The sequence below is a fragment of the Prionailurus bengalensis genome, chromosome C2, assembly GCF_016509475.1.
Source record: "Prionailurus bengalensis isolate Pbe53 chromosome C2, Fcat_Pben_1.1_paternal_pri, whole genome shotgun sequence".
In the NCBI taxonomy this organism is placed as follows: Eukaryota; Metazoa; Chordata; class Mammalia; order Carnivora; family Felidae; genus Prionailurus; species Prionailurus bengalensis.
This window is the reverse complement of record NC_057350.1, coordinates 124,753,853-124,781,007: the sequence shown is the minus strand read 5'-3', so window position 1 is coordinate 124,781,007 and position 27,155 is coordinate 124,753,853. Positions and strand designations below refer to the sequence as shown.

The 27,155-nt window shown below is 45.7% G+C and overlaps 1 protein-coding gene across 3 annotated transcripts in view; it reads right to left on the bottom strand.

The window, feature by feature from the left end:
• Positions 1–13,823: 13,823 nt before the first annotated feature.
• Positions 13,824–27,155, bottom strand: part of RBP2 (retinol binding protein 2) — a 68,024-nt gene continuing 54,692 nt past the window's right edge. For all 3 annotated transcript variants that reach the window (XM_043595278.1, XM_043595277.1, XM_043595276.1), the window contains 3 exons: positions 23,647–23,825; positions 15,669–15,770; positions 13,824–14,098 (listed from right to left, as the gene is read on the bottom strand). In XM_043595278.1, the coding sequence (XP_043451213.1) occupies positions 14,048–14,098; positions 15,669–15,770; positions 23,647–23,825 (332 nt within the window). In that variant the 3' untranslated portion in view covers positions 13,824–14,047. The remainder of the gene's footprint in view (positions 14,099–15,668; positions 15,771–23,646; positions 23,826–27,155) is intronic.

Here is a 27,155-nt window from a genome sequence, read left to right as displayed (position 1 = left end):
TCCTCTCGAGCCTCAGTTTCCCTGTCCATAAAATGGGGTTAATGGATCCTATCTTACAGGGTCATTGTAGGCATCATATAAAATAATGTATGTGAAAGATACTCCATAAATTTCAATTTCCCTTTTCAAAGTCTTCCCATTGTTCTGTTACAATTAGATGTTCCATTTTACTGATGATTGGACCTTGAGTTAAGGGAAAATTTACTTGGAAATGTTTATGTAAGGATAAATGCCCTCCCTGCCCTCTAGTCTATACCCACAATCTAGCCTTCAATATACTTTAGGATTTCATTACTGATGGGAGTCTTACAACTCAATTATTTGTTTCCAGAATCTGACTTTCCTGTGCATTCTCTTATTTGATACGTGGGAAACAAGAGAATTCTGCAATTTCTATGAATAGAACATGATTAAACAGTTGTCAGGAAATCAGAACAAAAGGGAATGCTTTGCACTCAAAAGGCTTGCAATCCGTAACGAAAGGTCAGAATGGCATGTGAGATGGAAATAGGGTTTCCATTTCCCCCTGCAGGGTGAGAGACCCTTGGTTCTCAGCTTTTCATCTCTGGCTCAATTAAACAGCAGAGTCAGCCTGCTGCCTGGGCTGACACACAAGCTGAGTACATTTGGTTACTTCTAGTTTATTCAGAGCAGCAATTTGGATTTTAAAAATTATTAAGATGAGTTAATCAGCCTTACGTGTTGTCTTTGGAGGGACAGTCTGTCCTAGGGTAGGGTGAAAACATTCTCTCTGAAGTCAGTTTAACACAGGAACCCAGCAAAATGGGATTGCTCACTGGATGGGCGTTTTGGAAACCATGTTTAAAACAGAAAATATTGTATGGCAACTAGCATGTCAAAGCAGTGAGGCTCAGGGCGCCTGGATGGCTCAGTCGGCTAAGCATCTGACTTGGGCCCAGGTCATGATCTTGCGGTCCGTGGGTTCAAACCCCGTGTGGGTCTCTGTGCTGACAGCTCAGAGCCTGGATCCTGCTTCTGATTCTGTGTCTCCCTCTGTCTCTGTCCCTCCCCATCTTGTGCTCTCTCTTTCTCTCTCTCTCAAAAAACAAAACAAACAAACCAACCAAAAAAGGCAGTGAAACTCAAAGAGCTGAGTTCCAGTGCAGACATCAAGCATGTGGCCATGGAATTCAGCATTAATCAGAGCAAATAACACATCTGCACACATTCCGGGCAATTTCTCCCTCAGAGGACCACATCTGTATTTTTCACTGAAGTTAAAGTTTAGGAAAGATGGATATACAAGTGAACCTAGATATGTGCTTAGGCCAGGGGCTTCTGAATTCAAAAATGCCTGAGGATCCATCATAACCTTCCCAAGTCAGACACGCCCTTACAAACACACCTTCTCAGGGAGGAGGGGACTGAGGGGGCTTGTAGGGGCTTCGTCTTGGGTTGAACATAGGACGTGATGCTAATGAATCAACAGCTACTAAACATTCAAACATTGAGACAACTCTTCATAATTTTGGTAACTGGTAGCCATGGGATTAGTAAGTTGCCCCATACTGTGAATGAGTGCATGCACATGTGCGTGCATGCTCACACATTAAGTGGAGTAAGAGAACAGAAATAAAAGATTCCAAACAATTAATTGCCCAATTAGCTGTCCTCACAATTATGGGAATGTGACATTTAGTGAAAAACGCAATGATCATTTGAAATTAAATTGTCCATTTTGCAAGCGTCCTCCTGGCTCAGTCGCCATGCCAACTGTTTCTCACAGTGGTGCCATTGCTTTTGAGGGGCAGGCACAGTAGTCTCCCTCACACCAAGCCCAGCCTGCTTTCTTAATTAACAATATCGAAACCAGGGAGGGGAAAGGCTGTGGCTGGGAACCAGGGGCTCAGAGGGTCTCTCTTTCCAGGGATCTCTCAGAGTTGAGGGTGGCCTGCCTGAATGTTGCATCTGAGGAAATATTGTTGAGGGGGGTGATGCAGGGCAGGGCTGGGAAGACTGGCTGATCAGGGGCTTTGTGCAATCAGCTAAAGGTCTTTGTTCTTTCTTTCTTTCTTTCTTTCTTTAATGTAATTTATTGTTGAGTTAGCCAACATACAGTGTATACAGTGTGCTCTTGGTTTTGGAGGTAGATTCCCATGATTCACCGCTTACATACAACACCCAGTGCTCATCCCAACAGGTGCCCTCCTCGATGCCCATCACCCACTTTCCCCTCTCCCCCATCTCCCCATAAACCCTCAGTTTGTTCTCTGTATTTAAGATCTCTTTGGTTTTCCTCCCTCTCTGTTTGAAACTTTTTTCTCCTTCCCTTCCCCCATGGTTTTCTGTTAAGTTTCTCAAATTCCACATATGAGTGAAAACATATGATATCTGTCCTTCTCTGGCTGACTTACTCCACTTAGCATAATTCCCTCCAGTTCCATCCATGTTGTTGCAAATGGCCAGATTTCATTCACTCTCATTGCCAAGTAGTATTCCATTGTATATATAAACCACATCTTCTTTATCCACTCATCAGTCAATGGACATTTGGGCTCTTTCCATAACTTGGCTATTGTTGATAATACTGCTGTAAACATTGGGGTACCAGTGCTCCTATGCATCAGTACTCCTGTATCCTTGGGAAAATTCCTAGCAGTGCTATTGCTGGGTCATAGGGTAGTTCTATTTTTAATTTTTTGAGGAACCTCCACACTGTCTTCCAGAGCAGCTGCACCAGTTTGCATTCCCACTGACAGTGCAAGAGGGTCCCTTGAGTGCTGTGGGAAGAAGGTATATAGCCACTCCAAGGACAGAAGACCCTGCAGGCACCCGCCAACCAGAGGCCCTTTGTCGGCGGGGTGGAGTGGCACTACCCCCAACCGGGGCACGCACAGAGCGGGATCCTTTGACATTGGGGTTTGAATCCCAGCCAAGTGCCTGGGAGGTGCAGGAGACTGTGGAGCGGGACAGACCCACCTGCTCGCGCTCACGCAGCGCTGTGAAGACGACTCAACTGAGTGGCTGGGACACTTGGTCCGGGGAAGAGACACTGGGGTATGGTCATTTTTTCCCCCATCACCAACAAGGTGGGGCTTCAGGTAACAGGACAGCGGCCCACAGTGGAGCCGGGCCGCCTACACCAAACCACACCCCTCCATGCCTGGTAACAGTGTATCTACCTGAGCGGGATTGACACTGACTGAACCAGACCATGCATCCAGACCAGTGCAGCCACCAGTTCCAAGGCACCATCATGTATCTTTCTAGTGGTTTTGCATTTTCTGATTTGATTCTTGGTCAATTCCATATATATATATATATGTATATATATATATATACTTCTTTTCTTCCTCTTATTTCTTCCCTTCTCCTTTCCGGTTGTTGGTTTGTTTAAGCAGACATTTTTAATCTATTCTTTTTACACTTCTTCTGTATCTCTTTCTTCTTTATTTTCCTCTCTCTCTCTGGATTAAGCTGTATAGTTTCTCTGATTCTCTGCCTGGCCAATTTTTTTTTTATTTTCTTTTTATCCCACCCCTGTCATTTCTCTCTTTGTATGGGATAAGGTTTCTTCTACCACCAACCCCCCTTTTAAAATTTTTTCCAGGGTTACTTCAGTGAACAAATCAAAGCATACCTGATGGAGGGTCCAAACCACCACTATGAGTAGGGAGATAAAGCAAAACCAGAGTCACAACAACAGAGAGCATGCAACACAGTCCAAAAGCACCTCCTGAAGAGCCAGGCCCTGGACAGTGTTTGACCCCTCTTTAATATAGTAGTGCTCGCAGGGGCAGGACTCATACAGGTCTTTTTTCCTTTTTTTTTATAAAAAAAAATTTTTTTTAATGTTTATTTATTTTTGAGACAGAGGGAAACAGAGCATAAGTGGGGGAGGGGCAGAGAGAGAGGGAGACACAGAATCTGAAACAGGCTCCAGGCTCTGAGCTGTCAGCACAGAGCCCGACGTGGGGCTTGAACCCACGAACCATGAGATCATGACTTGAGCCGAAGTCGGACGCTTAACTGACTGAGCCACCCAGGCGCCCCCATATAGGTCTTTTTTCAAAGCAGGGTGGTGTATGGGCAAAAATGAAAGACGAGTGACTATGAGCAAAATCTCAGGTTTCAGGGATTCAACATTATTGATCAAGGTGTATCTGGATTCTTTATGACATTTCCTATTGGCATCCAGAAATTCGAGAAGGGGACAGAACCAGGAGACTCTTCTTCCTCCTCTTTGTTTTCATGGTATCTTGTCTCGGACCTGCATGCCGACCCAGGGACCATCCCTAGGGCACACAAAGTCCTTGGTTTTCTTTGGCATCATTCCATCCTGGCATCATGACCCCCCCCCCCACACACACACACACTGCCCACCCATAAAGAAAGCACAAACCTGAATACACTGTGGCCCATGGTTCCAACATGTATCATTTTCATACCCCTGAGCCCAGAAGGAAGGGCCCAAGGGGAACCAGGATTTGAAGGGCACTAAGACCTCTTGTGCCTTGGGTGACAGGTCAGGTCCCAAAGCCCAGGGAGGACTTTGCAGTCAGTGAACATTGAACAGTTGCAAGCTTGTCTGACTTGGAGTTCTCGAGAAAGCCCCATTGGCCAATACTTCAATACTATGAAGACTAAATAAGCCCATGCATGGGAGGGGTCTAGCACAGGTAAATACTCAAAAGTGGTAGTCTTTGTTACTATATATTCATTATTTCTTTCCAAATGGTGGCTCAGTGTCAAAGCTGGGACTCCAGAGAGGATCCATCACCCCTCAGCCTTGTGTAAGCTCTGGGATTTGGAGGCCAAGGCACAGGCTGACTGGACCTACTTTCCACATGGCCTCCAATAGAGTTTTTCTAAAAATGGAGCTCTAAAGCATATCTCTCATCCTACTAGAAGCCCTTCGGTGGCTGCCACTGACCCTGGAATATAGGCAGACAGAGGGGCCCTCTAAATCACTGGGGCCTGGGCAGGGGCCTGAGCAGAGGCAAAGTGAGCAGAGAAACTGAGGACTCTGTCCATCAGGGAAGAGTCTGAGGCCCCGCATGGGTCAGGATTCAGGGTTCAATCCAGGTCTAGAGAAGAATGGAAACAGATTTGGGGAGGCATTTCAGTACCAAAAATGAGGTTCTTCTGTGCCCTAGAGATGGTTCCTGGGTGGGCACACAAGTCAGTCCATGAAACCAGATTCCAGGAGGAGTAAGACAGTTCTGGTTCTGTCCTCTTCTTGAATCCAAATGCCAGTAGGAAATGTAAAGAATCCAACAGAATGACAGCTGGATCGGAGAGTGACCATTGATCCTGGGATGGTGAGGGGGCATTGACCTCTCTCTGTCCCACCACTGTATGTCTATCTTGCCTCCTAGTGTATGAGAAGAAATGTGGCAGCTCCCACGATGGCTTCAGTGGCTGTTATGAGAAAGAAATTCACTACGGGCAGTTAAGACACTTTGTGTTGCATGCGACAGTTCTGTTTGTTTCTCACCATACTAGAAGTGCAGAGGTAAGGCAGGCTCTGGATGAGGATGAGAGACTATTGGTGTTACAATGATGTCATCAAGGCTGTTTTTGTGTCTCAGCTCTGCCACCCTTGCATGGATGTCCTCCTAAGATGGTTTCCTTCAGAGTGTCAAGATGGCTGCCAGGGAAAATGGCAAATACCTGCCTCCTTGTGAGGATGGGGGAAGTGCTGAAGAGACCTCTCCCTGACCATGAAATGTAAGCCTTTCCTTTTAACCTGACTGGGCAATTTAGGGTACCCCAGACCGATAACAGTTTCCCTCTGGAGCTGGGGGGGATCCCAGATCAAATTTAAGACTCATTTCAAAAAGGCAGGAGAGAGCTATGGGTTGGGTAGGCAGGCGACTTCTTGCCATGTTATAACTAATATATACCTCACACTGGCACGTGAGAAGCATTCCCAGGTTTTCAAGACTGTGACATCCTCTGGCTTCTTAAACACCCATGGTAAACTTGAGAGCTCAGCCAGGGTTAGTCTATCTACTTGCCAGAAAAGGGCTCAGAGAGGTTCAGAAACTAACTCAAGGTCACACAGGTGGTAGAGCAGCAGCCAGACTTTCTTTACTGTCTCTGCTCACTCAGAACCTGTTTATGGTCTAGAATCCTGTGGAGGCCCTGAGAGCAAGAGGGAGTCCCATGGGTGATTGAGTTGTTTGTTCTGTATACGGTTGGTATCTCAATACTCTCTTAGAGAGGATCCCACATGTGCATCCTAGATCTTAGCTGCCAACCAACCACTCTCTGGCACCCAGCTCTTCCCTGTCCCCATCCCTGCTTCCTACCCACAGGCCCTGCTTTTTCATGTTTTGCCTTCTCACCTCTAAGTGCCCTTTGTCCCAAGATTACCCACTATCAGTTAATGACAAAAATCTTCCCAGTGTGGGTATGAGAAGGCAGGGGACAGGGAAAAGAGATAGAGAAAGGACATTCCTAGGCAGAGAGTCTAGGGCAGCTCCACCCAAGGCAAAATGGCAGTGAAGCCCAGCTAAGCAGATCTGGGCAGATAGGCCCAGCTGTTGCCTGCCAGAATGTTGACTTCTAACGCAAAGGCATTGATTTGTCCATTGGGATATGTGGTTCCTTCTGAGTTTCCCTGGTGATATTTGGTTCAAAGAGATTGGAAACAGGACTTCAGATAATCTGGCTTTCAAAGGAGCCAAGGGTCAGAGTCCATCTGTTGGCTAGTGGGGCTTAACTTTTTCTCCTGAACGGTTGCAGAGGGAAGTGGCCTTTTTCTCCTTCTTGTTCTGTTTTAATGGGATAACAAGAGCCACGGAATATCCATCCCACCCTTCTGCCTTTGACAAAGCTTCCCTTCCTAGGTGCCAGCAAGAGGCCATGAGCTCCTCCGGCCATTGAAATGCCCACCTCCAGGCCACCTGTTGGAGGTGGCATCAGAGTCTGCCTGAGTGTCTCACTTACAGTGGAGTCTCCCAAACTTGGAGGAGCTCCATCGGGGATGTCTGAGGACCCTGGGGTTTCTCCTGATTTGGGGAATTTCTGTGTCTGTAATAAATGTGAGCCCCAGAGGAGTGGGGAATGCTCTGGAACATAGGGTGGGAGTACTGTGGCTAAGTATAGCTCAGATAACCACTAAGGTCTTGATTCATGTAGGTCTTCTATACCCTTATGTTTTAGAGAAAATGTAGCTGCTTCCTAGCTGATGCCTCTGCAATCCCCTGAACCTGACCCTGAGTAGAGAAAGCAATACTATTTTTTTCTAATTATCCTGACATTTCTGACAAGGCTGTTGTTCCTTAAGTCTAAAGGGACTTGAAGTAGCTCTAATCTGGTTGGGCTCATGTCACCTGGTGCTGGCTTCCAGAGTTCCCATTACCTGAATTGCACTAACATTCCCTAAAGTTCATAAGAAGGAGACTCCAGGTCTGTGGTAGAGGGAGAAGGAACTTTGAGAGGATGGTCTTTTAAAAATATTAACTCAATCTTTGCAATCTTGACTTTTTCTGCAAAGAAGCAGGTTTTGTTCAACCCTTCCATGCTTCCTGAGAGAACCAATGTGACTGGGGTAAGGGGAGTGGGTAGAATGAGTCAAACAGGGGCAACACCCCAAAACTGGTCTGCAAAGGAAATCTCACAGACAAATGAAAGTCCTCTGAAGTCTTGGCAAGCAGGGTAAAGCAGATCAGTCCTATACTTGGGTCACAAGACAAATAGAGTCTTCCAATTTATTCTAGATTGTCAGTCATGTGGTCAGTTGCTCTGTATCCTCTGAAAATGTTATAGAAGAATATTAGTGATTCAAGAAAATATCCCACTAGACGAGCGTCTCATCTTCTGCACCACTGACATTTGGAGCTGGGTAACCTTTGCTGTGGGGCTGTCCTATGTGTTGTAGGACATTTAGCAGCAGCCCTGGTTTCCAGCCATCACTAGTACCTCACCCCTAGTTACCAAACCAAAAATGCCTCTAGACATTGCCAAATGTCCCCTGGGGGTCAAAATGGTCCCATTTTGGTTTGAAAAAGTAATAATAGACTATCATTTTGGCCACTAATTACTGTGTGACTGTTACATGCCAGGCAACGTGTTAAGGGCCTTACAGACAGGATCTTGTTTATCTGTGTCTCCTGGGTTACAAGGGCCTTTTATTTTTTTCTTTCAGTATGAGAGACACATAAAGCAACAGGGTCCTGATTTCTCTGGTTAATTTGTGGGTTCTCCCTCTGCCCCAGCCCCACCCAGAGAAAAGTGACCATGTCGGGCTGGGGACAAAGATTAGGGTCCTGGCTGTGTCGCTTCTTAGGGGTGTGGTTTTGGACATCCTTGTCACTCTTTTGGAACCTCAATTATAAAATGAAGATAATAATGTCATCCTTGAAAGGCTGTGAGGCTTAGAAACAAATCTGTGAGGAGAGGGAACATGCCTGCTTTGCTTATCCCTATCTCCTCATGCCAGGCCACTGGACCTGGCTCACAGTAGATGATCAATGCATGCTCCCTGAATGAATAGGTCAATGAAGAAGAATGCCTGGCATCTATCACAGGCCCTGGCACTTATATGTGCCCCATCAATACTTCCTGTCCGATTGTACGTGTCAGAGGCACTAGCAGGCATCGGATGCTATGAGCAGGACAAAAAATAGAACCGCCTCTGCCCTGCGGAGTTTGTGATCCAGGAGGATGGGAAGTTAGTCATTAAATAATTGCAAGTATGAAAATACCACGAAGCAGAGGTTTCAGAGTCACCCACACACTCCCAATCACTTGGACACACACTTACACACAAGCAGGCCCGACAGCAGGCAGGTGAGAGCAAATACCTGGTGGCCCAGACTGTGGGAATCTCCAGAGCCAAGGATCTAGGCTCTCAAGAAGCTTTAGAGAAGTGTTCATTGCTTTTTAAGCTTAAAACAGTAAACTTTAATAAAAGAAAACATTTCCATTGAACTTTTAAATACTAGGAGTTAAAAATAATTAAGACTAATAAAACAGTCTGTTTTGTTCCAATTCAGTAAGCACTTTCTTTTATTAACCTCACTGTCCATTAAGATTGGGATTCAGGTTTGTCTACATCTGGAAAAGGTCATATTTGCCCAAAGACTGATGGAGGACTGGAGTAAGGCAGCCACTTGCACTGGGAATGACAGCAAAAGACAGGACTCTGTGAGGCTGCACCAAACCCACGGCCCTGTCCATGGCTGTCACCGTGGACATGTTTCCCCTCCGTATTCTGCCAAGCCTGTTTTCTCATGTGCGAAGAGAGGCTGGTACTACCATGAGGTTGTGTTGAGGATTAAGAGAACTAAGGTACGTGTAGAAAGGCACACCTGATACATCATGTGGCACAAGGAGGGGTCATTTGATGGTGACCCTCTCCCTCTCGGCTTCTGTGTAAGCACTTCCCTGTACTGCATTCCCTCCATATGAAATGCCTAGCATGGTTGTTTCCTGACAGGAGCACAATGTCGCATTCTGTGTCCCCGGCCTCGACAGGATCTCTGATCGGCTGAGTGCATTTTCTATTGTTGCATTTCAAAGAAGATGGGATTTTGTCCACCTTTCCAGGCCTTGCACTGGGTTCTCCATCATGATCCATGACCTAAGTGATCCAGAAGCATGAGGGGCAACTAAAGTGAGGACCAACCCCAGAAAAATCTATGACCAAATCTTTAAAGTTCTTGAAAATTCTGTTAGTGCATTTCTATTTCATTTTCTCAAGCCCCAGCTTCTAATTGGGTCCACTTACATAACAAGTGTCATCAGTGAGCCAAAATTAAATACCCCCAACCTTTGCCCTTCTAATCAATCACAAGTCATGAGTGAAAAGAGCTGGTTCAAGTGGAAGAATTGGCTCCGGGAGGCCTGCTCTATCAGTTCTGTCCAGCTCTGCACAGAGGTGGGACCAAACCCCGCAGCCTAGGAGAATGTGAACCAGTCCTCTCCAGTGACATCCTGTCTGCAGTGGAATTAGTCTTGAAGGAAATTTAGAGTGAATGTTGACTTAAGAAAAATGCAGCCTGGTTTCAGATGATTGGGAAGACATGGCTTTAGAGGTTGCCTGAATATGATAGGTGTCTCCCCTGCCATGAAGCTTCTCCAGAGAGCATGAAACCACTTCTCTTAAGGGGCTCAGGACATGCAGGCCGAGGTCCTGATACAGCTTCCAGAGAGATGTGTAGGTGGTCTGCACTTGCTTTGGTCACCTGTGGAGATGGACTGGGCTTTGTTGAGAGTGTGCAGGTACAGGTACATAGGTGAATATGCATTCGGAATAAATCATGCTTTGGGGAGCCTGGGTGGCTCAGTCAGTTAAGGGTCCAACTTCGGCTCAGCTCGTGATCTCGCAGTCTGTGAGTTCAAGCCCCACATTGGGCTCTGTGCTGATAGCTCAGAGCCTGGAGCCTGCTTGGGATTCTGTGTCTCTGTCCCTCTTTGCCTCTCCCCCACTCAGGCTCTGTCTCTGTCTCTCTCTCTCAAAAAAAAAAAAGCATTAAAATGAATCATGTTTTAACTGAAAGAAGTAGGGTTTGTCATTGTGCCTGCCAAGCACCTGCAGGTGATTCACCTGGGGGCCTTGTAATAACACAGATTCCTAGGCCCTGCCCATAACCTCAGAGCCACAATCTTGAAGGGGGAGGGAGGCAGGAATCTGTGTTTTTAATCAATTCTCCTGTGATCTTCACATTTGGGGACTGTGTAAGGGATGTCAGTGTTTTTGTTTTTAAGTGTTTATTTATTTACCTGGAGAGAGAGAGAGCAAGAAGGGGGGGGGAGCAGAGAGAGAGGGAGACACAGAATCCCAAGCAGACTCCATGCTCTCAGTGCAGAGCCCGATGCAGGGCTCGAACTCACAAACCATGAGGTCATAACCTGAGCTGGAAACAAGAGTCAGACGCTTAATAGACTGAGCCACCCATGTGCCCCGGGGAGGTCAGTATCAAAATGCTTAGAAAGCAAGAGTTTTAATGAAGGGATCACTACCTCAGCACACATGTATGTATAAATCAATGGGACTGGGGAAGAGAATGAGTACTGACTACGGCTTTAGGTTCTGTGCTAAGCTCTTGCCCAATCTCGCTACTCTTTGTGACGCAGGCTCCAAAGTCTTTATTCCTGACTCCACAGAAGGAGAAACAGAGGCTGCACCCCCGTCCAGCCGAGCAGGGTCTGAACTAAGGGCTGAGGCCAAAGCCCACATTTCAGCAACTCAGTGCTCCCCATTTGTGAACTGGGGTTTTCAGTGGGCAGGCTTTTTTTTAACTTTCAAGCTCAGGCCCCATGGTTCATAGATCAGCACATCCTCCCTCAGGACATCTCTAGAGGCTGGGGTTTGAGGTTCTGAGAGTCTTTCCCAACAGCCCGTATGGGGCTATATGCCTCAGTGTAAGGTGGGTTTTCAAAGGTGACTCCTTGCACTCTGTCCCTAAACAGACTTGTCCGTGTGCTGGGGGAAAGCATTATTGTCATGATTTAGTCTTGAAATCGGCTGAGGGAACAGAAACACGAGAGGCAGGACTTGCCCCATCTCGCCCACAGTGAGTGAGGGACATGGGGACAGGCCCTGGCCCACAACATCTGCCCAGCTTTGAAATGAATACCTCAAATTCGACCACTTCTGCGTGCCACTTTCTTTGTTGAAAAAAGAAGGAGCAGTAGAATGAATGGAGCCACTGTTGGTCTTTTGTGCCACAGGGAAACTAATCAGTTAACTCTTCACTTGTGGAAAAGGTACGCTGAGAAAATCCCACTTGGAAATGGGAGTTTTAAATTATATTGTTTGTTATCTGTCATCGAAAAAGTGGTCTGCACATGTAAGGAACAAGTTGGTGTTTCCAAAACACTGTCCAGGAGTGAAACACTGTGGGTAAAGGGGTCCCAGGGCTTAAGGCCCAGCTTCTTCGCTGCAGGACTTGTCAGAGCTTTAAAAACAGGAATTCTCACGAGTTTCTAAGAAGGAGATATGGTTTTCATCATTTCCAAAGTTCATTTAACCATCAACTTCTTCACAGAATCTCGGGGGGCTAACATCCCCTGGAATACACTTTGCAGAAGCTAGGACTGAAAGTTACTAGTAATTAGAATCCCTGCCATGGACAGAATACCTGATAGTTCGTCTCAATGGGCTTTCAGATGGATCTTGTTCTCTAGGGCTTTCTTGAAGGACAAAGGAGAGGGTGATTTGAGGCTGTTTTGGACAAGGGTGAAACTAGGAGGGGGCATCAAAAGGGGGACCTGGGGCTCCTGGAGAAGCTCCAGGGGGGCTGGGGACAAAGAGCTTGCTTCATCAGTCCCTGCACTTGGAGACGGTCCTGCAGCTCCTCAGAAAGCTCCCCTCTTCCCTAGAGCATGTGGGAAGACCCCCACCCCCACCCAGGCAGCATGACGCTCCATCCAGGCACTTCTCTGTCTTTCCTGGGGCAGGAACATGGCATGGCTGTTGGGGAGGACAGATTGCCAGGAGGCCTGTGGCATGGATGCCTGGTCAAGGGCTTAGCCCAAGGCTGGCCCTGGGCCACGTGGCCAGATTACAACTTTTCTCTCCCGCCTTGATTCCATTTAGGCTGCTCAGGATCGATGAATGTTCTGTTCATTCAAGTCACACCCGAGTGTGCCAACACCACATGCTACTGCTCTGGGGATAAACCTGCTTTTCAAAGATAATGCTTACCTAATGGTGGGATTCTAGGCCCTGCTACAAAATGGGGAGGAAAATGGCTTTGAGCTATGGGGCTTTCTCAGGACCCCATGAATGATCCACCATAAATCTGTTCCTATTGACTACCATGCTGTTCCAGGTGCACTATTCCATTGGTACATCCAGCAGGAAAATACAATTCAGCTCAGAGTAACAAACCTAATGTTCTGGAAGTACCAGGAGGCCTTGGGGGTTCTGAGTCGTTCCTACTTAGTATCCACTCATCTGGGCCCCTGGGATGTGGAGGGAGTAGCTCTAAATAATGATCAGAGCTAGCAGGAACTTCATTCTTACCATGTATCAGGTTCCATTCCAAGCACTCTGTATGCAATAGCTTGCTTAATGCTCACATTAACCTCATGGAGGAGATGCTATTTTGTCTTCTCCATTTTATAGAAGAGAAAAACATGGATAGAAAGGCCAATGAGGGGCTCCTTGGTGGCTAGGTCAGTTAAGCATCTGACTCTTGTTTTCAGCTCAGGTCACAATCTCATGGTTCATGAGTTTGGGCCCCATATTGGGCTCCGTGCTGACAATGTGGAACCTACTTGGGATTCTCTCTCTCTCCCTCTCTCTCTACCCCTCCCATCTCTCTCTCTCTCTCTCTCTCTCTCTCAAAATAAAGATATAAACTTCAAAAAAAAAAAAAAGAAAAGTCAATGAAGTTCCCATGGTTACCTAGCTAAGAAGTGGAGAAGCAAAACTTGAACTCAGGCTTCCTGGAAGTGCTTAGCAAGTCCTCTGCAGGGGTGCCATTTTGCCCATAGATGAAGGGCAGAGGGCTGTCCTGGGCCAAGAGCAGCTGGTACTGAAGATCTGCAGAGGCCCTTAGAAGTAGCCGGGCCCATGTTGCTGAAGGCAAAGTGCAAACTGGAAGCCATCTGCATTCTTAAAATAGAGAATCTTGGAGAAATGAATGTACTATCCGAAGGAATGAATCACAAAGGGCAATGTTCAAGAACTAGTAGGGGATGCTGATGTCAGCCAGGGAATGTTTCTCAGTAAAGTAATTCCCCCAAACAAATTAACAAAAAACAAATAAAATGAAACCAAAAAATAAACAACAACTACCACAACAAAAGCTACACAGAAAACCACCATGTGGGCAATCACACTGTTGCCTGTGGATAAAACTGAGAGTTCTAGAAATAAAGGGAGATAGATATAAAGGGTCTCAAAGTATGGGAGTGATTTTTGTTTTTTCATTTAATGCCAGGTTTCAACGAAGGAAGTATATATTTGTCACCTGTTAACATACTCATTCTGTTTTAAAACCCATCCAGATGCCTTACTGGGCTCTGTTAGGAGGGGAGGGTCCCCATGGCTGCTTCCCTAAGCCCACAGAGAACCCATGTGGGAAGTGTGGAGCACGTGCTCAGCAGGCCCCCTCGTGGGCCATTACTTCTTCTTGAACACTTGATGGCACACCTGGTCACCGCAGGTCAGCTCCTGCAAGGTTAGAAAGTGGGTGAAGTGACTAGCAAGCCAGGCCTTCCTATGCCCGCACCTCCCCCTGCCCCCGCCTCTTGGTGTCTGGGAGTTGGGGTGGTGGGGGAAGCTGGAATAAAGAGGACAGTCATTCTGGGCAAAGTGCATCTCATAGACCCAATCAGCTGGCATGCCCTGCAGGTAGCAGTAATTTGATTTTGACACTTGAATTGAGCTTGAACAACTATAAAAATGAAAAATGCAAAGAAATTACCCTCTTGGGCGGGATTTTTCCTACTCCCGTGATTAAAGCAACATCTCCTAATTTATAAAAGGCAGTGAAGCCACAAAGAAGGAAAGGATCTAGTGGGGAAAAGCATTTGGAAGGCAAGGGCCTGGGAATATGCTGGCTGGTGGGGTGTCACTCCATCCTGGGGGATTTCTGGCCTCTGGGGATTAGAATGTGGGTTGGCGACATCACAGGCAAGGACAGGGCATGGGCTGCAGAAGGGCTCCCCCCAGGCCTGCCTATGCAGACAAGATGCTGCTTTTCATCTAGACAGAGGGAACCCCCAGGCCTTATCCTCACCTCATGACTCCTTGAGGGAGGAGGGAAAAATATGAGTGTGGGGACGGCCACAAAATCATTGCAGTTGACAATGAATCCATTGTCTTAGCCACAGGGACCATTGGGGATTATACTACAATTAAAAAAATCCATCATCCAAACCAGAGAAGGTAGGGAAAACCATCAACGGAGAACACGGTGAATGCCTCCCATTTATCACCAGTTGACACTGCCTCCAAAATAAAGATCTCAGGTGAGGCAGAGCCCGCCTGTGAAGGGCACCATGGTGACCTGAATACCGACACTGGAGCCAGGCACCCCCTTGACTCCACAGGTGAATGAATGATTGAATGAATGAAGAGCCGTGTGACAAATGAGTGACTGAATGTGTAAAGCAGTGAAAGATTTTCCCCTACATGAATGCCGGATGCATAAATTTCCTTGAAGGTTGAAGACTGAAAAATTAAGCTATCTAGACACATAATTCATTTCAGGAGATCAGCAATTGTTCCTACTGCTCTGTTCTAATACCAAGTTTACCTAAAATAGTTCAGGATCAGGTGGGCACACCTGATGATGAGAGGGTAATGCTTGTGGTCTGTGAGATGGTTTCCCAAGCCCACCTGCCCCTGTCCACCCTACTCCCACCACTCTTCTTCCCTGGCTCACATAATGGTGAGGCCTGGACTTCCCCTCCCTTGGGGCGTCTTAATTCTGTGCCTCCCATTTCTCTTCAGCTGGTCTTTAGCAGGTTCCCTGCATTTCTCCCTGGATCTCGGCTTCCTAACTCAGCATTTTGAAATTTCACTTTAATTGCAGCCGCTCACAGAAACAGCGATATAGATTTCTTCCTGGAGTCCCCTGAGCCAGATGGGAATGGCTTTCTGACTATATGACCACACGCATTTGGCTGGAGCTCAGGGGAGGAGTGCAGGGCCGTTTTTCTTGTCAAAGCACCTGGCGCGGTGAACCTGTCATGTGTGGAAGCGTGTGGAAGGGAGCCGGGCAGACCCCGGGACTTACCAGGTGCAGCTTGTCCCCCTCAACCCACTGCCTCCAGCCACGGTTCTCCTTCTCCCCCTTCTGCACGCATACCAGGACATCGCCTTCCCAGGTGATCAGCGTCTGCAATGACAGGTTCCCAGGCGACTCAAATGTATGATCTTGATGGGGACCGAGCAAGCCTAAACCCAGAGCTGCACTTCCCGAGGCCATAGCCAGCCTCCCGCTTGCCCACAGGGCAGAGCCCTCAGCTTCTGCCAAGCCAAGATCTGCCAGACTCACTTTCCACATATACCCACCATTCCCACCAAACCGGCTTATTGGAGCTGGTTCTCTTTTAAAGAATTCTACTCTCTCATTTTACCATACTGTGAAGATAGCATTTCACATCAGTGGGGGAAAAGATGATGCATTTGACTATGTAAGGATGTAAACTTTGTGGAAGGGGAAAATAGCGTAATGTCAACAGATGAGTAACAAACTGGGAAAAATAACTGTAACACATACCAAAGACCTGACTTCCTTATATATAAAGGGCTCCTGTAAATCAATAAGAAAAAGATCATTCACCTAATAGGGAATTTTAAAAAGGATGCAGCCAACAGCTTACAAGGAGAAAAAAAACAAACCAGCAGATGGCTTTTGCCCATAAGACAACATATTCAAACCTACTCATAATAGGAGAAATGCAAATTAAGGCTGGTGTTTTTTCAGATACAATTGATCATAGGGTCAAAGATCAAAGGGTCTGATAACACACTGAGTTGGAGGAAGTGTAGAGAAGCAGGCACCTCCGTAAACGGCTGGTGGGTATAGAAATTGGTATGAGTCCTTTTGCAGGGCAATTTTATATTACCTTTTGAAATATGGCATTGTGTATACTCCTTGACCTAGAAATTCTGCTTCTGGGAATTTTCCTACAGAAGCTACATTGTGAGGACTGCCTGTTGGAGGGCAATAATACATGCAGAGAAGCTACCTAACTAGCAGGGGCCACAACAGATGGCTTCAGTGCCATCCTCATCATCCAGAAGCAGGAGGGTGGACCTTCCCCTGGTCCTGGGTTTCCTCCAGGAAGCAATGCAGACTGGTTAGTAAAACAGGAGCAGCAGCAGAGATTCGGAGCTCATGTTGGACAGCCAGGCTGAGCAGACCAGTAGGTTGGAGAAGCCATAAACCTGCTGAATTCCCAGAGGCTCAAATTCCTGTGCCTGGGGTGCCTGGGTCACTCAATTGGCTGAGTGTCCAACTCTTGATTTCTGCTCAGGCCATGATCTCACAGTTCATGAGTTCGAGCCCTGCATCGGGCTCTGTGCTGATGGTGTGGAGTCTGCTTGGAATTCTCTTCCCTCTCTCTCTGCCCCTCCCCTGCTCACGCTCTGTCTCCCTCTCAAAAAAAAAAAAAAAAAAAAAGAAAAAAGAAAAAAAGAAACAAAAAACTCCTGTGCACACACTTATAAATTTTACACCCCCCAACTCCTCTGCCCTCTGTTTCCCTTTTATTTCTCCTGGTACCTGCCTCAGGACGATTCGTACCAGCCCTAGGTGGTTCTCTAGGGCCACGCACCTCTGAGCTCAGATTAGGACTGCACATGCACCTCCTGAGAGAATGATGTCACTGCCATGCAGGCAGTGGTTTTGTGTCGGTACTGTCCTTTCTCAGGGATGGCCCTGATGCCAGCTGGTTTCCTTCTAAGCATGTACAATCAGTAGTACACCTCTATGAGCAATATTATGCCAAGGACTAGACGTTTACTTTTCTATCTTACAAGCCTAGTTGGTGACAAACTGACCTGTGTTTATTTAGTCACTGTCCTTTGCACATTTAGGTCTATTTTTTGGTACAGATTTTCTTTCTACAGATTGTTAAGTCTACCTATTTCTAAAATATTTGACCTTGACCATATTATATATTTAATGTACAATTTTATTCCTCCTCATTTTACTCCTCAACACAATGCAGTGTTGTTTGTTACAGCAAATGTCTGGAAGCCTCATCAATTCTGTCAGTGGGTGGCTGGTTAAATATGTGCGGTTCATCCATGCTGTGCAGCCCTTGAAAGGAGGAGGCAGCTCTCTATTTATGGAGGAGGGCAGTCTCCATAGTGCACAGTTAAGTCAAGAAAGCAAAGAGCAGGGCCACGTGCATAAAACAAGGGGGGGTGGGTGCATGCCTGTATATGTTTGCACACAATCTCTTTAAGGAAGTAAAAGAACCCTTAGTAGTATTTGTCCCCGGGAAGGAACTGAGAGGCTGGGGGTCAGGATGGGAAGGAAATTTCACTTTTTACTTTTTACTTTTTTTTTTTTTTTAATTTTTTTTCAACGTTTATTTTTTTGGGGACAGAGAGAGACAGAGCATGAACGGGGGAGGGGCAGAGAGAGAGGGAGACACAGAATCGGAAACAGGCTCCAGGCTCCGAGCCATCAACCCAGAGCCCGACGCGGGGCTCGAACTCACGGACCGCGAGATAGTGACCTGGCTGAAGTCGGACGCTTAACCGACTGCGCCACCCAGGCGCCCCTACTTTTTACTTTAAAAAAAACCATCTGCATGTATTAATATTCCCTAAATTAATGTAATGATAAAATTGCCTATGTTTTCTAAAGAAAATATCTCCTCCTTTGGGGCCATCCTAAGCCTCACATCTTTGAATGTCTTGGAGAAGCTTAATTCACAGGGTGTTCCCTTTGCCCTTCTGGGAGGGAGATGTTGTCTGGAATATTCCAGAATTCTCTCCCAAGTAGATGAGAAGGGGATACTCATTTGTTGTTGCTCATCATCAGTCTTGCAACTAAGTTCCCTCCCAAAAGGATGAGAAACAACTCAAAATGTCTTCTATTTGGGCAAAGACCTTGTCTTCTAACCCCTGCCTCCCCCATCCCACATTGCCTTACACCTAATGGACACCTAATACATGCTCATTGAACAAGTATCTGTTGCCCCCAATTGACAATAAGCTCCATGAAGGAAGAGGCTATGCCAGCTGCTCAGTTCTGCAACCCCAGACTCGGCACAGTCACCAGCCAGAGAAGGTACCTGGTAAGCAGTGTTAAATGAATCTGTGATTGAGTAATTTTGTCGAAACGGAATCTTGAGGTAAATCCACGTGGGGGAATAAATGAGCGTATGTACTCTTCATTGATGATGGTTCTTGGCAATGACTCAGCCGACCCACCTCCTTGCCTTGGTTTCTCTGGTACCCCGGGAGTGCACCCATGGGACCATCAATATGGACACTGGATGGTAATTGTCCATCTACCTGTCTGCCTCCTCAGGAGGCTGTGAGATCTTTCAGGGCAAAAAGGGGTCAATGCAATGACCCAGGCCTGGCATGTAGTAGGCGCTTGGCAAACACATAGAAGGAACAGAAAAGAAAAATGTTGGTGCATGAGGGCCTGTCCTAATATTTTCTGTTGATAAATCTTAGTAGGCAGCAAGACTAACAGTTACTCTGTAACTGTAAATCCATTACCAATGGCAATATCTACAATTAATGGCAACACCTACATGTTTCCTACATGAAACAGACGACAAGAAGAGAGGAGAGAATGGTTAAATAAACTAAAATTCCACACTTCAACTTGCTTTTAGCTGGTGTCCCTCATCCCCACATCAGAGGAGGTTTTAAAAGATGCCCAACTGTCTTAAAAGATCTTGAGGCTGAGGAAATGGATACTAGTCAGGAAAATCATTGCTTGTGAGCTAGAGGGTGAAGAAGATGTGTTTGCAGTGAATTAAGGAAACTGCGCCCGCACTGCAATTTCCCCTATCTCAGTGTTCAAAGTTAACATCATTAAAAACAGCCCTGAATGGGAAATTAGATATGTCCTGTATCAATGTTAAATTTGCAGAAGTTGACAACTATACTGTGATTACATAAAAGAATATCCCAATTCATAGGAAACACTCAATTATTTAGGGGTAACATATCAGACTGTTCAGAAAAATATATTTATATAATGGCAAGAGAACATGTACAAAAGATAAAGCAAATGGGGCAAAAATGTTAACAGTTAGGTAAGTCTCAGCAGAGGGTATACAGATATTCTTTGCTACTTTCGTGCAACTTTTCTGTAAATTTGAATCAGTCCCCAAGGAAGTTTTTTTTTTAAAGGAAAATAACAGCTCTTTAAATTAAGAGCATTAAAGGGCACTATTAACAGGTTTAAACTCTCCCAGTGCACCTGCCCTCATGGAAGAGTTATTCTGGCAGTGCCCACTGTCCCCTCCGGCGATCCCTGAAGTGGGGACCTCCTGTGTTTCCCCTGGGCTCTGGCGCAGAATAATCACAATGGCATTATTTGTTCTAACTGCCATCATCTGTGTCTGTGTTCCCCTGCCCTTACTGTCTGCCTCCAATTACTTATTGTTTTTAATTGAGATATAATTCCCATACAATTTACCCTCCCTTTCAAAGTATATAATTCAGTCATTTTTAGTATATTCACAGGGTTGTAAAACCATCACCACTATCTAAATCCAGAATATTCTCATTGTCTTCCAAAGAAGTCCTGCACGAATTAGTCACTGCTACCCACTCCCTCTGCCCCTGGCAACCACTTTTTGTGTCTATAGGTTTGCCTATCATGGACATTTTATATAAGTCATACGACAAGTGGCCTTCTGTGTCTGACTTCTCTCACTTGGCAGAATGTTTTCCAAGTTCATCCAGGTTGCAGCAGGTATCAGTACTTTATTCCTTTCTATGCCCATATGCTATTCCATTATAAGATTATTAATTACTTCTTTTTAATGTACTTTTATTCTGGGAAGCTTGTGTATTTTTTTTTTTTTGCTTGTTTGCAAGCTTGTTTGCTTGTTTGCACCTTTTTGAAAGGTGCTTTAAATTCTCTTAGAAACAAATCAGAATAGGAAGTGACCCATGTGACCCATAGGAAGGAAGAAGATGATCCCTGGGTCCCTCAAAGATTCGACCCCATGATCAAAGTGGTGTCACTGTTCCTGTTCTGGCATAGACCTGGGCACTTTAGGGCTCTATTGTGCCTCTGCTACAACCCCACCCTACACACATCTCTCCCCCAAACTGCCCAATGGGGAGATTCTCAGAGGGGTTCCTGAGGGTGACCAAGTTGTTGAGAAGTAGACCCCTGGAGCATAAGAGCATGAGTGCTACAGCAACATATATACACACAGATACATGCACACACACAGACACACACACACACACACACACTCATACACATGCACACATATACATATATGCACCCGTGCATACTGGGGCACATACATGCACATGTGCACACATGCACATAGACACACAGCTTTGTGTGCACTCACACATGCCACCACCTGTGGAAGATAGAAATTCAGCAGAGAGGTAGACTCACTTGCTCCCTGTAGTCCCTTTCCAGCTGAAGGAATCCAGTCAAGTTACAGTGAGTAGGTAGTTCCAAGGGCATCTGCTCTCTGTGTAATTCTCATGGGAACAGTCCTTTGCTGGAGGAGACTGGGCACATTCTGTCCTGGGCACTTCTCAGCCCCCACCAGTCTCCTCTGAGTGTGTGTGTGTGTGTGTGTGTGTGTGTGTGTGTGTAAGCCCCAACTTTTTGTTTTGGGCAGAATAGAGACAAAAAGTGGGAAGGGGGATTCTCTCTCCATGCAGGACTAAGACCTGATCCTGGGGAACAGATGGGGCTCCCAGAGGGAGCCCAGAGGGACGAGAATGGAAGAAGAGGCACAAGAAGAACAGGTGTTAAGAGACAGAATCCTTTAAGGGTCAGGAAGGTTGCACGTATGTGACTGATTTCAGGAAGAGTGAGTTCTCAACTATCAAAGGTGATGGAAAAGCCAGTCAGAGACAACAGGGCTGCTTTTCAATAGCCCAAACCCAGAACGGAAAGGTGAGGGAAAATGAATCGTTGTGAACAGATCAGGCTGTAACAGCAGAGTGATGCAAAAATCCAGACCACAAATTTCCTTTCGGTTCTGGTGTCTGAGGAATTGGCCTTCTAGCCACACAGTTCAGAGAAGGCTTGTCGATCCATCAACCCCTCGGGGAGGGATTCTACAAGGGGCTGTTCCGGAGCCCGGAAGCTCAGGCTCTTATGCCAAGATTGCTCTGATGGAAGCATTTCCAAAGTGCTTTTCATTTCCCACTTTTCTTTAGCAAGGAGCACTAAATATAATTCAACCTTGACGTGATGGCTGAGATTATCAATGCTGCAGGACAACTTGATTGAGAAATAAAATGTGTCCTGCTCTCTTGGCTTCAGACTCATCACCAAAGAATGATGACAGCTTTTTCTCCCCACCCAGGAGAGCAGCCAGACCTCATGTCCCTGGCTTTGGGGGAGGGTTGAGACCTGTGACTTTGAAGGCGCTCCTGGATGCACCAGAGAAAAGTGGGACTCTGTAGAGAGTGGGGCTTACGGTGAAAGGGGAAGGGCAGGGTGGAGGATTCTGCTTTCCTGAGACACTCTAAGGGGATGGCCCACTGCTGGGGGTTGAGGGAACAAATACCGGTGGACATGATACTCAGCCCTGCCCGCCCTCACTTTGGGAGCCAGGGCAGAGGTCCTGGTGTCTACATTGGCATGGGGGGAGTGGGTGCTATAAATATTTAAGCTGCCCACCGTGGTATAAACTGCATGGGCCTGGACAGTGAGTGGTCTGTGGCAACTATGCTAAATGATATCCCCGGAAGTTTCCTGGACTGTATCATCCATGAGGTTCTTGCATGATGCTAAGATTGGAATGGGGGAATCCTTAAATATGACTGAGATGCATTTCTCCCCACTCCTACTTGTGGGGACTGACCAGGTGTAATTGGATTTGGATAACCAAAGACAGGTGCACTTACTATGAGTGTGGGCACTGTGGAGATTGCACACTGTGTTATGATTCCACATGGGGTTGCAAGAGGAGAGGGGGGCCTGCTGTTACCTCGCCTTCCCCCCCTTCCTCCTCACTTCCCCTTGTTGCTATCCTTCTCTACCTTATTTACAAAAAGCTCTTCTGGGCAAGGACCTATCTCCTCTGCAGAGTACGGTTCTCAGGCTTTGAGATAACTCTCGACTTACGCACTCAGAGTTGTCTGCTCACAACCAAGGTCCTACCTATACCCAAGCAGTTCCAGTGGCTGGAAGTCTGGCCTTCTGATAAACGGAGGCTTTCCTCAGTGATGTCCTGTGAGTTAAGGTGATGCTGAGACAGAAGATTCCTCCAAATACCAGGACTGGGGAAACCCTGACTTCATTTAGTCTACTGACCTTTTTTGATTAGCACTTTCTTTTTCTTTTTCTCTTTTTGAAATTTTTTTTTAAAGTTTATTCAGTTTCGAGAGACAGAGAGCAAGCAGGGGTGGGGCAGAGAGAGAGGGAGACACAGAATCTGAAGCAGGCTCCAGGCTCTGAGGTGTCAGCCCAGAGCCCGATGTGGGGCTCGAACTCATGAACTGTGAGATCATGACATGAGCCAAAGTCAGATGCCTAACTGACTGAGCCACCCAGGTGCCCTGGCACTTTATTTTTCTTAAAAAAAATTTACATCAGTTGGGATCCTCCAATATTGAGGTATTTCATATAAAAACATGAATTCTCAGCATCTCTTGAAAAGAAAAATGAAATCTAGCAACATAAGGCCCCAGGGCTCCATGGCAATGCTTGGCTGGTGCTGAGTAGGGTTGCCCCTGGGATGAAGCTGTGCTACCCAGCTTGTGAAATCACTGTCACTCCCTACAATATTCCACCTTCTTGGCCAGACCCATGTCGGCATAGGAGCTGGCCTCCTAACCCAGATCCTAGAGAGGTCGGCAGTCTTTTCATCTCTCCTTTCATTATAAACTTAGTGTAGAAGGCAGCTTGCCTCTTCCTGCTGAACTTCCAGTAATTGCTAATTGCCAGCATCATTAAGTCCACTCTGGTCCCCTCTCCTGATCCCTCCCAGGTTGTTTCTGTCATATTTTCATTGTGAAGGCAGATAGCCAGCTCCTGCACACAGAGTATATGAGTAGAAACTGCCAGGCCAGGTCCTCACCTTAACAGTCCGATTGTCCAGGCCCTTTGTGTGTTCCTCAAACTCCACTCCAACGGTGAAATCCAGGTCATAGTTGCGGAACGTGCTGTTGGTTTTTGTCTTGAAGTTATCGCCGTTTTGATCAATGATCTTTGTCTGAGTCAGACGTACTGCGATCTTGCGGGTGGCAAAATCAATATCTGTTGGCAAAGGGAGTTGTGGAGGTTATGATGTGTTCAGCCAGACTCATTCATTTCTCTAACAAGGCCAAACATTTAGGACCAGAGGCACAGATCATGGGCAGGCCACATTTCTTTGCTTAAATGGAAAAGAAGAGTTGTCTTACACACGGCCAGTTTGGGCATCTCAGTCAATTGTCTAGAAACCTAGGGTCTCTCAGTGCCTCTTCAGGAGCCCTAATAGGAGGGAGAGGTAGCAGGCAGGGCTTACCTCTGAGCTGCAAGTCCCAGTGTGTATGTGCATTCATACACATGCACACATACACATGCATGTGCATGCACACACACACACGCGCACACACACACACACCGCTCCACCTAGAAGCTCCATTCTATCTATCTGACATTTTGGGTTTCCTCCTAAGAGCTTGCTGAGCAAAAGACTTCATGGTTTAAAAGAAAAAGGACCACTTAAAAATAACCAGTCTAGATCATGGGTAAAAATGGACCTTTTGTTAATAGCCATGGCAGGTATGGATACATGCAAACTTTCATTAAAAAATTTTTTTTAATGTTTATTTATTTTTGAGAGAGAGAGAGAGAGAGAGAGAGAGAGAGAACAAGCAGAGAAGGGGCAGAGAGAAAGGGAGACACAGAATCTGAAGCAGGCTCCAGGCTCCAAGCTGTCAGCACAGAGCCCAACACGGGGTTTGAACTCATGAACTGTGAGATCATGACCTGAGCTGAAGTCAGATGCTCTACTGACTGAGCCACCCAGGCACCCCAGCAAACTTTCATTTTTAAAGCAGATTGAGGATGTACTTAGCTAGGCTGTTCTGCCTCAGTCATGAGCCTCCAAGACAACTTTAAGCATATTCTAGACACTTAATAAATAGTTGTTCAGAGGTTTCTTTGGTTATTTTTAAGGAAAAGATGAATAGTTGTTTATATTTTTTATTGCAAAAAGTTTAAAACAAAACAGAGAGGAGAATACAAAGAACTACACACAACCACTATCCAGATTCAATAATTAAGATTTTGCCTCATTTACTCCATTTACATGTTTTCTCTGCCTTAATTTTTTCCCCATCAAATTCTATAGCAGTTCTTTTTATCCCTACCTTTACTAAGATACAATGAACAAATAAGAATGCATAACTTTAAGTTGTACAATGTGATGATTTGAAACATGTATATGTTGTAAAATGTTTAAGAACAATAAGGCAGTTATTTTTAAAGTTCAGTAAGCATCAGAATTTCCACGAAAACTTGTTCAAAGAGATGACTGGGCCCTGGTCCCATATGTTCTGACTCTGTTAGGTCTCAGGGCAAGCCATGAGTTTGCATTTCGGATAAACTCCAAGGTGATGTTCATTATTATTGGTCATTGGCCACACTTTGAGTAGTATTCCTATGACAGATTTACAATTGGTACATATGCAGTCTTTGTTTTCACATATATTTTTGATTGAAAACAATGGCAATGGATATTTGGAAATTAAGTTTCGTCAGAGAGCCTTCCAGTTATCTTTAACTATATATTTACTTTAAAACAGGAGTGAAGTTATTAAAAAATATTTTGAAGGAAAACATATTCATTTCTTAGAGACTATTAGTAAGTAAAAGGGAGTGTGCCCCTCAGTGGGGTGTTTCATTTACTAAGCCTTGAATTTTATAGTATGAAGCTAGGTGCAGAACCAACTTTCTCGCCAACCTCTGGTTTTGTATAAAATGTCACTGTCCTGTAGAATAGATTTAGAAACAAAGGATAATTCTGGGACTTGCTATAAACATTATTAAGCTCTTAGTATCTAGCCAAATCATGTTTGAATCTCTTTATGTCTGTGAATTCTCCAGATATTTTTGGATATCAATCTAAATTTTTAATTTTTTTTCAGAAATTCTACCTGGAAATTTTCAGAAACTCTGACATTGATACTGACCTCAAGAGTAAGAACAATTCAAATTCATTGAGTGTTCTTTCTCCGAGAACCCCAGTCCCATCTCTATGGTAGGGGGGTGATTAAACTTGACCCTGTGTGCTGTCTGGTGGGGGATAAATACTATTGAGCCCGTGAGAAAGAGCAGCAGTTACCAACAGTTCAGGAAGCTCCAGTCAATATGGAGAACTAACATCTCTGCTGGCCATACCCCACCCTTTCTGTTGTGCTTCTATGGTAAACAAACATCACGTCCTTTATCCTCTCTTCCCATTTCCTTTCTGACCCATTTCCTTCTGGATCTCTTCAGTTACTATCACTCTAAAGGACCTAAACAACCTTGGTTCTAAAGGACCATGAAGGGACTGAAGCTGGCTGGTTGGACTTCACTGTGGGCCAGCAGTTTGACCACAGATGGGAACCCACAACGGTATCACATCTGCATGGGGAAGGGCCCTGGCTGGGATTTTGGAACTGAAATTGAATAGACAGCCTTTATCATAAAGAGAAGAATTTCACCTAGCATTAGGCAGCCCAGAAAGTAAGAGGGTTACATATCTGTATCCTAAGTTGAAAAGAAAAAATAGGTTCAGATTGGCATGAACTGGTACATGAATGCTAGTGCCTTGCTCAAATATTGTTCACGAATATTGGTTGAGAACCTGTCATGTCTAAGAATTCACCAATGGGTCCCAAAGCTAGCTGCCCATCAGGATCATGTGGGAAGATGTAAAAACTACACATTTCTGAGTCTTACCTTAGACCCAGAATCTCTGGGTTTTTTTTATATCTTGGATTTCCTCATAAGGGGATGTCTGGAGAGAGTTCCATGGTGTAAGAAATTTGAAAGCCATGGCTTAAGCACCTACTCCTCAAGCCATGACAAGTGATGACATGGAGTCTGAGAGAGGTTAAGTGACTTGTGTAAGTATACATGGCTGAAAAAGCAATTACAGGATTTGATAATTGGATGGATATGTGTGGAGGTATCAGGTTGGGAGGAGAAAACAGTGGTTTTCAGCTTTGGAGTCAAGGTGAGATCCAAAAAGTGGGACAGGGGATTAATCTTTTGGGGAACATAGGAGCCAAATTTTAGGTAAGATGATCTGGGGGCTACACTGTGTGGACCCATGGTAATACTTGGGGCGGTAACTAAGACATGCCTTGAAACCGACCAGGAATGGTGCCCCAGGGTGGAACCTCCCTTGGGAAACCTCACCCAACAAACTCATGAGATAAGTACCATATTATCTCCACTTTACCAATGAGGAAACTGGCTCAGAGAGGCTGTGTCACTTTCCCTGGGTTATATAGTGAGGAAGCAATACAGGTGGAATTTGAACTCAGAATGGCCTGTCTCCAGGGTCAGCACAGTGCTCTACAAGCCTGAAAGCTGTGGGCTGGCCCATAT